The sequence below is a fragment of the Silurus meridionalis genome, chromosome 4 (genome assembly GCF_014805685.1).
Source record: "Silurus meridionalis isolate SWU-2019-XX chromosome 4, ASM1480568v1, whole genome shotgun sequence".
Lineage (NCBI taxonomy): Eukaryota > Metazoa > Chordata > Actinopteri > Siluriformes > Siluridae > Silurus > Silurus meridionalis.
The window spans coordinates 29,137,797-29,154,093 of NC_060887.1; the positions used below are offsets into that span (position 1 = coordinate 29,137,797).

The window sequence follows — 16,297 nt, forward strand, 5'->3', positions numbered from 1 at the left end:
GCTGCACGGCATCGGGAGAAAAACTTCCACCGGTGGTGATTTTTAAACGCACGACGATGCCAAAAGAAAAACTCTCGAGAGAAATAGTTGTGAAAGGAAGGAGGAAGACAGTGAACAATGACTTTCTTGGTAGGCTACTGTTCAGATACAAGCCATTGTAGTGCGTTGAGTCTGGGTCATGGGAGAGCTCGCTAACTCCAGTTGCAACAGAAATCATATAAGCACAGACAGGTTTCCAAAACTCGTGCTTTTTTATTTTTCTTGGCAACAGCGTTACGGGTTAGTCAAAGAAACTTAGAAATGAGCATCAGAAAATAATAAGGACATATTCCTCGGTCTTGCACACATGCAGTAATACCGGAAAAATGCGGCGGCAGGCAATTCCCAAAATGCCGCTCTGCTCTTAAAGGAGCCACAACATATTTCACCCGTTACACCGTGTAACAGACACTGTCTTTCATTAAAGCCTGTGTAAAGTTCATTAGTTTTAATGTAGACACCTGCGGCTTATAGACAGATGCGCCTTATTTATGTTCAAAATAAAGATATTTGTAAAATTCAGTGGGTGCTTATATATGGGTGCGCTTTATAGTCCGGAAATTACGGTACTTATTTCTATATGTATTACTTCTACATGGGCACATTAAGAAGCCAAGATGTTTTCTTTATTGTTTAATAAGATTTAATGATGTTTCAAATGGAAAACATCAAAATGGATCTGATGTTGCTAAGTTTCACCAGCAAAAGTCATGACTCTGGGGGGAAAAAAAAGGCTAACAAGCCACTGTTCACTGTGCGATTACAGGCAATTACATGAGGCCACAATAAAGCTTATTTTAGTGTAATTTGTTAACTGTGCACATTAGAATGCCATGCTTTTTGTGGCTTTTCAACTAGATAAAACGGTGAGAGTCACAGCAGAAAATAATCATACCATACTATTAGGACAGCTTACAAAACGTGCCCCAACAAACCGTGCAATGTTCATGGCATGAAATGTAAAATCCGAATTGCTGCTGAAGTACTAGCACTTCACAAGGTGTTTATACTGCCTGAGCGATATAACTGTGTCTACCTATGTTCTCGCAAACTGCTGTAAATGCTTTGCTAAATATATACGTGCATTACAATAATTTAATTCTGCGTTAGTGTGCCACATTTAAATCAATAAAATCATAACACTTAAACAATTGTTGTGTCCATAGAAAATATTAATCTTAATACATTGCTTAGCAACCAACCCTTATGGTTAATAACTTGCATTGCACGGTGATGGAATTGTTAATTGCAAGTGTAATTAATAATATCTTACCTATAGGTATACTCATCAGCAAAGAGCTTTTGCGCAATAAGCTGCTTTAGGACATGCGTTACAATGAGTTTATTATGAATAAGGGAGTTTTAGGGAGTACAAATCCTCTTAAGCATGATAAAACCACTGTAATGCATGCTCTGAGTGGGTTTGATGACTTATGATAATAATTGATGATGACAGATTTTTTTTTTATCAAAAAGACTTTTATAACTATGTTGCCAGGGTCTTAACATGTTGCTTGACATTCATTTTTTATTCTTAAAAGACTTGTATTAGTAACAATGTTATTTACTCTCTTCATCAACACTTATAGCCATGTTGTCCTTATACTTTCTCTGAACTAATGAGATGATCTCTCCCAGGTTAGAAGATATCCCTTCCCCACTGATCATCGCCCACCATCCACTACTCAGAATGTAATCCCAGCCATTTTTAGACAAACCTGAATATTGCCTCTGGATCAGTGTGTGCGAGGTTTGTTATTACTCAGCAGCAGGATTTAGCGATGCCTTGCGGTGTGAGCTGAGGTCACTGCTGCTTTCGAGCTCCTCTGTGGGAAATGCCAGAGCAGTGAAAGAGGGCTTTGTGGAAGCCAGAATCATGCCTGTCTCCATAGTTAAAACCCGCCTTTGTGTTCTGCTTCTGCACAGGTAGCTGCCTTCACCCTGGAGGTGGAAATTCGAGCCCTGGTTGAAGGACAGTTCTTGGCAAAGAGAGTACATGCCCAAAGGTTGGGTTATAGGATTAGTAAGTGTTCACAATCTCACATTCACAGTCACATATCTCCTTCCTTGTGTCTCTGTAGATGTCTTTTTCTTATTCCTTTTCTAGTATTTGTTCTTCTCCCCATTAATCCCGTTCACTTTAATTAGCTTTGTGCATATATTTTCCTCTGTATCTTCGTGGGTATGCAAGTTCTAATGCGTCACCGTTTATTTCAAAAAGGAATTCAGGGGAATTCAGCAGCTCAGAGATCTGTTAGTACACTGAATGAAATTACCTTCATATCCTTTATTATTGGCCGATAGTAGTATTACTTCCGTTTTTTTTTTTAATACACACAATGTCTGCCTTTTACATTTTTGTCCCATTATTTTGTACATTCTCCCTCCTCTATTATGCTCTATTATGCTGAAGCAGAAATCACGGTGAGGGTTATTACTTTACAAGTAGGGAAGCTTGCAGGTAGACAGCCGGCGAAACACACACTTTAATTAAAGTGTGATCAGGTGCTGAGAGATGAGAGTTTTCTCCCAGCCTGATAGAGATTGCCCTGAGTGCTGCCCAACCTGCTTGCAGTTTGTCCCTGCTGTTGTCAGAGCTGTTTAAAATGCAATCACACCTTCTCTGCCTCACATCATCTCCAAAACGTACAGCCAGGCAGCAGCTCGTTGTCAGCAACTTGGGAAAATCTCTCTGAAATTAGAACAGCATTGGCAAGCTTTTCAGAAATGAAGTTGAGTGAAAGATTCAGTAGAAACTTCTTGCTTATGCAACTTTGATCGACACAAGACAAAGCTGACATGCATAAAATCCTGGCCTGCCAAAGCTATTAAATGCCATCATTGTGTAACATTTCACCATTGTGTGCTTCAAGTTTTGTTTGAATTAATTTTGAAAACTCATTTTGAACACGTGTCTATGGCTTTTATTAAGAAGTAAGAAGTGCAAGTTTTGTGATACTACAATCATTTGTGTGCTAGGGAGAGTGATTGGTTTTGCTTTCTGTGGGAGGAGGGGATGGCATTCATTTGTCTTCTGTCAGTCAGAAGGACACCAGTGAATTGAGCTTCCCTGTTATGTTGCATGAACAGTAGTTTCATATATTGTAGTCACATGTTTTAGAGGAAACGTGTTGACCTTCATCACTGCATGTGGCTACTGTTGTATGGGCACAATGATCTGTTGGCAATTTCCAACAACTTACTTGGGAGAAAGCAGGGCATGAATTGAAAAAAAAGAAAGAAAATGATGCTCTATCAAAATTCACTATTGAAGTTGTGTTTGTCACAGAGGAAAATCAACTAGATTACTGCAAAACCTGCTAAAACAAGGGTATTATGTGACTGTAAGGGGCTTTTTTAACTTGTCGCATGTATTTTACATCACAGTAAAATTATTTTTTAGGATATGGGCTCAGAGATGATACAGCACCTCTGGAGTTGAGGGCCTTGCTCAAGGGCATAAGAGTGGCAACTTGGTGACACTGGGGCTTAAACCCCTGACCTTCTGATCAGTAACCTAAAGCTTTAACTACTGAGCTACCACCTCCCCATATGTGTGTATGTGTGTGCCAGCACAGCATCAGAGAAACTGTTTATCAATATTTAGCTAGTATTTTAAACCTTTAAACCAATAAGGTTAATATTACATTTCCTCTTTATTTTTTTGTGACAGTTTACTTGGTATTTAATTCATGTTATTTAATTTTAAACGTCAAATTTGGGGAGAAAAATCAGTATCTCACAAAAGTAAATTCACTCCTCACATTTCAGCAACCATTTTAGTATCTTCTCAAGGGACAATACTATAGAAATAAAGCTTGGATATATTTTAGTAGTCAATATGCAGCTTGTTTAGCAGTATAGATTTACTGTCCTTTGAAAATAACGACATACAGCCATTATTGTCAAACTAGCTGCAAACAAAAGTCCTAAAAGCCTTAAGTTTTAACAGCTGTACGTCATTTAACCATGCAAAGCCACATGTCCTATTAATCATGTTCATGTTTGGGTCTGCTGGACAGGACCATACAAATGTAAGTATTTTGTATTAGAGCAGTTAAAATTAGGTGCTTTGAGTACGGATTTCGCATACTGAACACTGGATGTTTAATATGGCACCTCATGGCAAAGAAACTCTCTAAGGATTTAAGAATTAGAATTGTTGCTCTCCACAAAGATGGCCGAGGCTATAAGAAGATCAGTTACACCCTGAAACTGGGTTACTGTGCAGTGGCCAGGGTCATACAGAGGTTTTCTAAAACGGGTTTTACTCGGAACAGGCCTTACAAGGGTCAATCAAAGAAGTTAAGTCCTCATGCTGTGTGTCAGGTACAGAAACTGGCTTTAAAAAACAGAAGCTGAAGTGCTGCAGCATTGCGTTAGAGGTTGCAGAAGAGGAAGGTCCACATGTCAGTGCTCAGACCAGACGGTTTGGTTTGGATGGGTCGACAAGTCGGTTTGGCTCGGTCGTCGTCCTGAAGGAGCCTTTTCTGAAGCTGGCTCACAAGAAAGTCCACAAACAGTTTGCTGGAGACGACCTGTCCCAGAGCATGAATTACTGGAACCATGTCTTGTGTTCTGATGAGACTAAGATAAACATGTTTGGCTCAGATGATATCCAGCATGTGTGGCGACGCCTTGGTGAGGAGTAGCAAGTAAATTGCGCCTTGCCTACAGTCACGCATGGTGGTGGTAGCATCATGGTCTGGGGCTGAATGAGGGCTGCATGTGTGTGTGTACATACAGGCCACTGTATGCGGTTCAGTTGTTGAATATTATATAATTAATCAAAATTTCTAGTTGAAAAAAAATCAATAACACACAGGCATACGAATGTATGAAAATAAAATCTCTGTCACGTTTGCTCTTCCAAAATCTCATGAAGTGTGCTATAGTTTATACTCAATATTTCTTCATATTTCTATCATATTTATCAGCTTCTGATTAAACATTTTTTTCCCATGCTGAAAAATAACCATCTGAACAGCAATCAGGGGATTCTTTTCCTCCAAAATACCGCCAGCAAAAGGCACATTAGTGAAGGGATTTTTTTTTTTGTTTGTTTTTTTCCATGCTAGCACTTTGTCTATTGATTTATGCTCACTGTGATTTGACATTTTGCCTTGCTGGAGGGTTTTTATCTGGGGGTGGCAGGAAGCTGAAATCTCTCTCTGCTGAAGGTCAGCTGGACTCTGACGGGAGCATTTTTGCTAAAAGTATTGCTCACTACCGTCTATTGATAGCTATTAATAATGTACTTGGTGGCTGACAAATCGCTTATACGTGTACACAAACATATCAGCTGTGTGGTATACCCTTTATAAATTATTTCATATATACAGCTTGGAAAGAAATCTCTTTCTTTCAGCAGATTTTATTGTCTGTGATAGCTGTCTATGACACAACATGCCACATTATTAATGTTTTATTGTGCTCAGCGTATCAGCATGTATCACTGATTGAGAATGATCCATTAAGATAATGTCCATGATGATTAAACATATGAAGGTGCGATCACCCCTTACATCCACTGTGGTTTTTTTTTCCAGCCTGTTTCTAAGCCCCCTGATGGGGCATATGTGCTGTAAATCCATCTCTTAGTTAAGGGACATTGATTCTCCCTGCAGTCCTGCTGTTGCTGTAAATTATTCACTGTGCTCTTTGATCTGTGCTGGCCACTTACTCAGGGGTCGGTATGTGGCTCTCTCTCTCTCTCTCTCTCTCTCTCTCTCTCTCTCCCTATTGCTCTCTTAGCAGAGTTTAAACATTATTTGCATGACTGTCAAAATTTCAGTACTGCCACAAAATTAAGATTAATTTGGGCAATCATGAAAGCAATGAGATGATTAAACATACAATATTTCAAATGTTACGAGCAGCACAAGTGCATGCAATAACAATTGAAATCTGACAAATTACCATTTATTATCATCCAGTGCATTGTGTGTGTTGACAGTGTCAATGTCCTGGGTTATCTCCTGCTGACACATGCACTAATGCTCGCTGGCAAAGCTGTGGCAGTTTCCCAGAACGATGCGAATTCTAAAGTAGTTGCCACAAAACACTTATCTTTAATATTTGAAAATGTTTTCGGCATATTGCCCGAAATAAATTGGCTATAACCCTGTCATCTGTACAGAGATAGTGAGATTGTTTGCTGATGCGAAGCCACAGTATTTCACTTGGATGAGCTTCACCAGTGGGTTGTTTTCTCTTTTTAAGGCCCAATGGCCAAATTAGAAATTGTATTATTAGACATTTTGAGCCCGATTTCCACCAAATGTTCAAAAAAGATTATGATTATATGTCTTGATAAGCAAATGGTTATTAAAATCATGCTTTAGATCTTTTTCATAATCTAAATGTGTCCTACTAGAGGTTTGTCAAATGGTTGTGCTGCTTTTGCAGCATTTAAACACCATTTAAACAGCTTTTATGTATCCATTCTTAATGTAATTTACATTCTTTAAGTTAAGAGTTATAGTTTTCTGAGCAAATTAAGCTCCGCCTCCTAGAATCGATTGGCATGTAGTGTTAATATTGTTTACAAATCCCAACATGTGTTTAATAATTATTGCATTTCAAAATCTATTAATATTTTGACACTGGGTTTGGCAAGATACACCAGAAAACCATGAGCAATTTTGAAACTGTAACTTTGAGAGTTCTCAAGATATGAGCCAAAACACACCAACTATAGAGTCAGGCTAGTCCAGCTCAACTCTTTTACCTGAGGAAGCAATTAGTGCATGGACCCCTAATAAGATTTCTGGGATGAGCACAGCTCTTCAGAAGTATAAGTCTACAGTATCCAGGAGCTATGATCCACTAGTGTAAGAAACTGATCTTCACTGAAGCTGAAGCACAAATTGGTTGGTGCCAAACCTTTTTTCCTATAATGGGTTAAAAATCTAACTTGACTGAGGACTATTGGCCAGAAATGGGCCCTAAACTCCTGTTAGGGGTCGCCACAACGGATCATCTGTCTCCATACTACCCTGTCCTTTCTTACTTTGTCTCCAAAATGTCCTACATGTGCTGTCCCTATAATAAACTGTACATCTCTCTTAAACCTCTTTCTCCATATGCTTTCCTGCACTTCTTAATTCCACCACCACGTCTCATTGTCTTCTTTTCTATTTCCAGATGTCACACAAAGTACCTTTTATAGCTGTCTTCCTTATCACTTCTGCAGTAGTTGCCCGATCATCCAGCACCTCTTTATCACCACCGAGCCCCTGTCTGACCTCTTCCCTAAATCTCTCACTGCAGTCTTCTTCCTTCAGTTTCCACCTTCAGTTTCTTCTTGCAGCCTTCACTCTCCTCCTCTTCTTCATCACTTCCAAAGCCATAGTACAGACCACCATCTGATGCTGTCTAGCTACACTGTCCTGTTGCCTAACTATACCTGTGGCGGTCATTGTTAACCCAGGCCTCGACCGATCCGCTATGAAATGATATAAAAATTTTAAATAAACATTATATTAAAATAAGAGTGTCCATAGTTCCTCTCATTTATATTTAATATTTAAAAATAAATGAATAAATAGATAAGATCCCTTATTTAATGTGCTTTACTAATTCTAATGTTCTAGTTCAGTGAAACTTGTTGTACTATGAAAAACAATCCAATTTATTGTACAGTAGAGTTTACCTCTACTGTACAATGGACCAAAGCAAAGGTCACTATGGGCCAACTTTTAGTGCTAGCACTAGTTTGGGCATCTCTGAACTGTAATCTTTTGTACATTACATTGTGGAAATATAGTAACCCTGTCTGGGTTGATTAAAATTTTTTCTGAATAACTGAACTTTAGAGTTTGTTGTATGTAATTAGCGTAATTGTCTTTATCTTTGTACCATCATGTATCGTGTTAATTCGGTGTATATACTACAGAATAATTTACAGTGATCTTAAAAAATACAAAATTTATAAGTAAAAGTTCATTCCTTCACATTGCTGAAATCGGTCCTTCTAAATAAGCACATTTTAAAACATTCACATTCACTGATTAGAAACATAGTTGTGGTAAATGGCACTGAAATAAAATTCATTCTACAGGCAAAACTCTAAACCATGATGCTACCATTGTTTGTGATTATACAATGCTAGTGCTGAATATTGTCATGCAAATTTAACAAAGACTGGCATTGGATGTTGGTGTGCTCAATAAAATGGGATATGCATTTATAAAATTAATTTCATTTACTGTGCTGCATAGAAAAGGCTAGTTCTAAGCCAGGTAGGAGCAGACAGCAAACCTTATCCTTATAATATCTGCTCTTCTATTTCTTTTGCCTCTGTATCCTCTCATTCACAACATCTTTGCTATAATCAAAGGGTGACCACATGTTCAGTCATACAAATGCTCATGATGCATTGACTATGCATTCACATTGCTGTGAGAGTCATTGGATTTTTGGTGTTTTTTTGTTAAGGACAGTGGCACACAATCCTATCTACACTCACCTAGAATTTATGAGGAGTGCTTACATAATCGAAATCCTTCTATTATGTTCTGTATGCAGTAGTAGGATTCTTGAAGGACCTTTCCTCCTAAAATAGAAGGCAATAAACAAGAATCATTGGGCTTTCATAGCCTGACTAACTGCCTTGTTTTTTTTTACTGCTCATTTCTGTCTTGTGTGTGGGAGTGTACTTGCCTTTCTGACCTGAAATCGGGAAGAAATAGAACGGTTTAAGTAGAGGTGTTAAAAAAACAACAACAAAAAAAAACAAAAACAAAGGCACGATCAAAACATTTCACAACCATTCTACAGTAAGCACATTCAGCAAAGCCCTCATTTGTCCTTACTGTAGCTTTCAGAATACTAACATACTCATGCTATTTTTGAAAGATTCTTGTAGCTGTAACACAGTAAAACAAATCCTCAATAGACACCTTCAGTTGTTCACATATTTCACTCACGGACTTCTATATTTGGAACTAGCTGGTGTTTTTCTAACCTTCAGCTGTCTAGTTTTGTTGATCCTGTGCCCACTGTTGCCTCATTGCTCATTCTGACTAATTCGATATAATTCTATGTGGTCTTCTATTACTGTAGCCCATCTACCACATGCAACTGACTGTACATACTGTGGTGCTTTTCTGTTCACTATAGTTGTAAAGATTGGTTATTTAACTTAATGTAGTCTTTTTTTGTCAATTTGTAGCAATCAGTTCATTCTCCATTTCCCACTTTGCCATTAACGTGCATGAAATTCCCAAGAGGAATTTCCAGAGGTTATTAAACTTCTCAAACGCACAAAGCTAGAACCAATATCCAGCTACAGTCAAAATCACTGGTGCCGTGTTTTCATTCATTCTGATATTTAATGTAACTAAAACAGTTGTTCTGTATGTTGTGCATTGTGAAACTTCCATGTGATTAAGAAAGTGTACAGGTGTTACTTATAAACTGGCAGGTTTGTTTATATTGCATTACTCGATAGACTCAATGCCATTTATTTTGTTGACATGTAAAAAGAAATGGTTTCTCCCCTACAGTTAGTTGAAAGCTATTTAGATAAACTCATGGACGGCTGTGTTGTAAGCGGAAGGTGGTACCTTAGTGGTTAAGGCATCGAACTTTCAATCCTGAGGTTGTGATTTCATATCCCAGCTACATTACGCTACTTATCCTGGGCCCCTGAGCGAGGCCCTTAATCCCATAGCTGCTCAGTTGTATGAATGAGATAAATGTTAGTTGCTCTGGAAAAGGTCATCTGCCAAATGCCATAAATGTAAATTCCATGTATTTGAAGGGCACTTTTTTTGACAGATTTGACCTTCTGTGTTGAAAGCAGAGCCAAAGAATTTGGATGAAAATAATATAAAGACCTGTTGCATTGGATTTTGTGATTTTTGTATTAAAAACCCAACAGGTCAAGTACTATATAATAATAATATAACTTGTGATAAGAGATTAGGCTGTGATCATGATAAAATGATGATACATATTGGAATGTGTTTAATCCTGACGTGCGTTTGCAAGATTTACAGATAGATTCCAAATGAAGCTGCATAGTTTAACAGTGTAATAGTTAAAATCAAGGCAAACTGATTACTAAATTGATTAGCCATCTTGTTTGTCTAGGAAAGCATGCATAGAGCATGCATAGAGTTAAAGTAATGGACACAGTTTATACTCCAGCACCTTAGATTTAGAAATAAAACAATGATTACGAGGTTGAACTACATTAATTAAGTCAGTACGTTTGCATAAGCGAAATATATAGTGCAAGGGCTTTATGTATAAAGAGTTTTAGTATAGCTCTCACTCACCGAGCGAATTTAATGTTTCCACAAGCCTGCACACAAGCCATGCTTTATAGATTCCCTTCGATTCCAGAAGATGAAAGAGGCAAAAAAAAAAAAAAAACGGCTCAGTGCGGACGCATGCTTACTTTACTGCTCTGTTTGTCAATAGTAATAGCCAAGAGATTATTGACAATGCACTGCCTGAAGATAGAAAAGACGTCTGCTTTTTTCTTTTTTTATCATAATCAAAAATCACATTTATGGACTTTCTGAATAGAGATATTCATACATCCAAGGCTTCCATCTTCGCAAATACAGTATATAACCTCAAACTGGCTTTTGTATTAGTGTGTATTAATGTTCAGACATTTCTGTGTTCAGACTGGAGAAAACATGAACGATAGCTTTTACAGCCTCTTTACAACATTAAAAAGTAGTTTCTATTATGCAGTATCTGTGTGTGTGTGTGTGTGTGTGTGTGTGTGTATATATGTATATATATATATATATATATATATATATATATATATATATATATATATATATATATATATATATATATATATATATATATACTGCATATGGTCTTTCTATCAATCTCCACTCCACTCCACTTTTTTTCCTCCTCTGTCCTGACCTTTGAAGTACATCATTCATTGGCGGTCAATGAAAGAGCGTGAATGAGACAATAAATCAATCGTGGTTGTGCTTTGTTCTTATTGGCACCCCAAGGCTACACCCAGTGCACCCGCTGTTGAGATTTAATACTGCTCAGGAAGGGGATGATAATACGTTACAAGAGGGAGAAATGTCATTCTGGGGTTTGTCCCATTTGCTATCACTATGGTAAAGAATAACATCAGTATTCATGTTTCTGTCATGAGTGAAAGAGTGAAATTTTCTGAATTCTTCTCTGAAATAAAAATTGAGCTAATGAATGCACTAGAAAAAAGTCTAGGTTCTGCTTTAAAAATACTTTTCCCAAGGAAGAGTCAGTGCAGGCTAGCTAGCAACTGCTTTATTTTTCTGTCTCAGAGAATAAACTCCACTCCTCCACTCGGAAGATGTTTCACTAGATTTTGGAGTGTGATTGTGGAGATTAGTATTCATTTATTTAAAAAGCGTGTCAGTAAAGTCAAGTACTGATGTAGGGTGAGCAGTCCTGGGGAGCAGTCAGTGTTCCAATTAATTCCGAGGTGTTCAACAGGGTTGAGGTTAAAGATCTATAACAGGCCACTGAAGATCTTTCACTGTAACCCATGTAAAGCAGATCTTCATGGAGCTGGCTGTGTGCACAGGAGGCATTGCCATGTTGGAACAGGTCTGGGTGTCTTACTTCAAGTGAAGTGCAAATGTAATACTACCACATCCAAAAATATCTATACAGTCGCATGCCTCCAACTTGGTGGTAACAGATTGGGATGGATGGAAATTTCAGGTGTCCCAATACTTTTGTCCATATATTGTAGCAACAGATAAAAAATATGAACTGCATCATTGTAATCTGCCATATGTGCTAAAGCATCATGGACATTATGACCAGGTATAAACTACACATACTAAATAAATGTGTCTTTGCTCTTTGTTATTTCCCAAGTTAATTCAAGGTTATGCTTTGGACATAGTCAGACAACAGTAAAAGAAAGAAAGAAAGAAAGAAAGAAAGAAAGAAAGAAAGAAAGAAAGAAAGAAAGAAAGAAAGAAAGAAAGAAAGGAAAGAAAGGAAAGAAAGGAAAGGAAAGGAAAGGAAAGGAAAGAAAATGGAAAAGGAAAGGAAAGGAAAGAAAATGGAAAAGGAAAGGAAAGGAAAGGAAGGAAAATAAAATGGAAAAGGAAAGAAAGAAAGAAAGAAAGAAAGAAAGAAAGAAAGAAAGGAAAGGAAAGAAAATGGAAAAGGAAAGAAAGGAAAATAAAAGGAGAGAAAGGAAAATAAAAGGAAAGAAATAAAAGAAAACGAAAAGAAAAGAAAAGAAATAAAAGAAAACGAAAAGAAACGGAAAGAAAAAGAAAGGAAAAGAAACCTGAGAAAGAAAAGGCCTACCTTTAAAAAAAAAAAAGAAAAAAAAAAGTTTTGACCTAAACTGTTATAAAATATAAAAGGATACGGACTGTAGAAAAGTACAGAGACACTGACTTACTAAAGGTTTGCATATGTAAAAAACGTCACCTTTTAAAAAGTGCTTCTTATGGGCATACTAAATTTCATTGGGAATGCAAAAATAATCAGTGTGCTTCACACTGCCCTGTTTTGGAAGAATCATCCCAAATTTCATATTCATGAAGCTTAACATGAACAACAGGCCTGACCTGTTCACTCGCTCATGTAAAATACAATTTTGCAAATTTTACCATGTTTGCAAATGTGTGTGGTTTTTTTTTTAAAACATAACCTTTTAGCAAATCAGAGCCTGAAATTATTCCTGTCCCTTGTGAAACTGTGAGAGTAATATACAAGCTCTGAATATTCTATGTGAAGCTTGAGTCCTTAAAGACCACTTAGTGCTATAAATATAGTACAAGGTTGTCATTTCGGCTTATGAGAGAAATAACAAAGGCAGTGCATGAAATGTTTAATAGTGTACGTTCAGTTAAAGTGTTCAAATGTTGTATCCCTGAGGCCCTGGTTTGCATTTGAATTTATTGTAATGTATTTTTTTTTTATGTATAGTTCCAGAAACAAGAGTCCTGGCAACAGGAGGGGCCTCATCAAACAAGGACATACTTCAGGTATGCAGCAAAACAACAGAAAATTGCTTGATGAATGAACACTTGTTTGTGACCTCAGTAAGACTTCTGAAAAGCCCTTTGTGTGGCTTTCACAGCACTGCTTTGTTTTCATGAAATTATTTTACTTTTGTCCAAAATGCTGAACGCTGTGGTGTCACGATGAGCAGAAAAGTGTGTGTGTGTGTGTGTGTGTTTTTCTGGTGTTTGTTGGTATATGTGCTTGTTTTGAGCCTCATTATAGATAGATAGATAGATAGATAGATAGATAGATAGATAGATAGATAGATAGATAGATAGATAGATAGATAGATAGATAGATAGATAGATAGATAGATAGATAGATAGATAGATAGATAGATAGATAGATAGATAGATAGATAGTTAGATAGATAGATCGATATATATTGTTTATTTTTCCTGGTTTGGAGGCCAAGAGAAAAAGACAGAGCTAGTGCACTTTGTATTTGCATTAACCGAACCCCGGAGCAACTAACATTACATTACATTATGTTGAACATTAGGTGATTAGAGAATTTTGTATTGTTATTGTAATGTCTGTTTGACATTACATATATAAAATCTAAACTATAATATGAGCATCTGACTTTCAGCTCAGGTTGAAGGTATAAAGGGATTTTATCAGTTTCGTTACTTCCCTGCTACAGTCTGGAGAATGTCGAATGAATATACAGTAAAATTTGCACATTTTTTCAAGACAGTAAAGGTTTATAAAAAAATATACAAAGTATTGGCGAATCTTATTTAAGTATTAGATACAGACTAGATTAGAAAAATATTCTCCCATTCAATTCTAATAAAAAACAACAAACATCAAAGCACTGAAGCCAAAAAACCATATTTTAATGCAGTTGTAGCTGTTCCTGACGATTAAATGCAATTAAATTGCAGTTTATTGATAACCCTTCACATAGAGGAAGAGAGTATTTGACACCTGCATATTTCTCATTCTGTCAGTGAACATGGTTTTAGGGTTTTCTTCTTGTTTGTTTGTTTTAATATTGAACTGCTTTGGTTTTGAATTGAAGCAGGGCTTGCGCACTTACAGTAAGTATACATGTACCTTACATTTGAGACGATTCAGATTAATACTGAATTAAACCATCCATTTATTACATTCATTTTAACAGTCCTGTTTGGAGTTTGGAGAGTTGGCTGCTCTGGTGTTTTTGGTCAGTTGCTTGTTTTTGCATCAGGAGTTTGTGTGCCAATGACCTAACAAAAGGTCTACGTTTGATTCCAGCATTTGTATTCGGGAAACAGTGTATCAATTTCAGTAAAAGAAAAATTGGATTATAATGGGGTTCAAAAATCAAAAAATGCCAATGCAATCACCTGACCTGAATCCCACTGCCAAACAAGCAGAAAACTAAAATGGCTGCATTATAGATCTGACCGAGCGACTTGCAATTGCTCTGGATAAAAGCATCTAAGCAGTCGGGGGTTAAGAGCTTTGCTCAAGGACTCAACAGTGGAAACTCGGTGGTGCTATGATCCGTGTATAATTCATCCGATTCTCTGCAAGCGCACTTTTTCCCTACAGTATTAACACGTAACAACAAGCACTTGTTCATTCTACATATGCACATTTATACCGTGTTGGAATGTGCACTAGAATTCATATTATACAATATACATGATGTAGATACAGGAGGTGTGTAACATATCTCACAGGTTCAGACTACAGTATATGTGTAAATGATGCTTTGGAATATCAGAATCCAAGGTGGATTTTCTGCCCTGAAAAAAGGGTTGGGCAAATATACTTTAAAATGTATTTTAAAATGAAATACCAAATATCTTCACTTAAAATGTATCAAAATAAACTACAAAATACATGATAAACGACTGTATTTTCGTATTTTAAAAATACTAAAAAATACCTTTACAAGGGAGCATGAAATTTCTTCACAAACCGTCCATCAATTGGCCTATTTGATCTGTTCCTTCACCATTACACTGACTCAGTTGATTAAATAAACAATGTTTGATAGCAACAGCTTTTCTCTGGATGACTCATGCAATAAATCTGACATATGCAACCAGTTAACAGATTAAAAATTCACATACATAATCCCTATGATTTCCCAGGCGAAGGTTGGTATTAAAGTAACAAACAGTTTAATGTTGAACAGTTTGTGAATGATTAATAGTTGTATCCTAATTTAGTTACTTGGTATTTGGTAACGAAGGGCCTAGTTTGCATCAGCAACACTGATTCGAAGACAAACAAGCCATTCATTAGAAGACAATTGATGGCACCTGTATTCATAGCAACTAGTTTCTAACTAATTAATCATTTCAATTAGGGTACTATTTACTATTTAGCAATTAAATATTTATTTATCAATCATGGGACACCTATTTGAAAACTGACAGCGTGCGCATTTCTTACCTTGACCACCTTCTTCCATATGGATCAATTTTCTGTTCTGATCTCAAGAAATCTGGGAAAACTACTGAGTAGGCACCAATCAGAGGCCGCATTTTTATGATGTCATCATGTAGATTTCTTACAAAGTATTTTACAGTATTGTAAAACTACAAAAATACAAAATATGAAGCTATTTTCATCAACCCTATCAAATACAAATGACAAAATCCTATTTTATATTTGAAATACATAATTGAAATACACATATGATAAATACTGCCCACCTGCCTGCAACCACACATTACATAGATTACTGATCAACTGTAACTCTAACTAGGATGTAGGGGATGCATACACACTCATTTTTTGATTAGTTTTTAAAAAGTCATTAACTAGTTTTATTATCTATTAAAAGTAAAAAAAAAAAATTCAGTTTATCTCTCTTTCAAGGCCCTAATCATCAAACCAGCTCGTATAATAACACTACAAGTAAAATTTCTTCCTTCCCTGTTATTTTCGGCTCAACTATTCACAACGAAAGACAAAAAAGTATATTCGATTACATTATTTAAAAGTCTATTGCACCATCTTGCACAATATTGCACAATCTTGTACAATATATAATGACTCCCATTTTTAAGAAATGCACTCCTGTAGATAAAACCTTTGAATCTAAAAATGAGAGCACAGCATAGTGTAATAACTGAATATAGCATAATAATGTAATGAGCTTGCAGTGTTTACAGCAGCATTTGCCTCAGTAGCATCCGGGAAAAAGTGTTAGGAGCCCATTCTAAAATACACTGAATAGTGCTGGAAAAAATGTCTTTCTTTGTATTTATTTTTGTATTTTTAATTTCTTTCACTGTAATGGATC

The 16,297-nt window shown here is 36.5% G+C and overlaps 1 protein-coding gene across 1 annotated transcript in view; it reads left to right on the plus strand.

Moving 5' to 3' along the window:
- Positions 1-16,297, plus strand: part of xylb (xylulokinase homolog (H. influenzae)) — a 57,038-nt gene that overhangs the window by 22,910 nt on the left and 17,831 nt on the right. The window contains exons 15-16 of the mRNA XM_046847982.1: positions 1,966-2,062; positions 12,970-13,028. Of these exons, the coding sequence (XP_046703938.1) occupies positions 1,966-2,062; positions 12,970-13,028 (156 nt within the window). The remainder of the gene's footprint in view (positions 1-1,965; positions 2,063-12,969; positions 13,029-16,297) is intronic.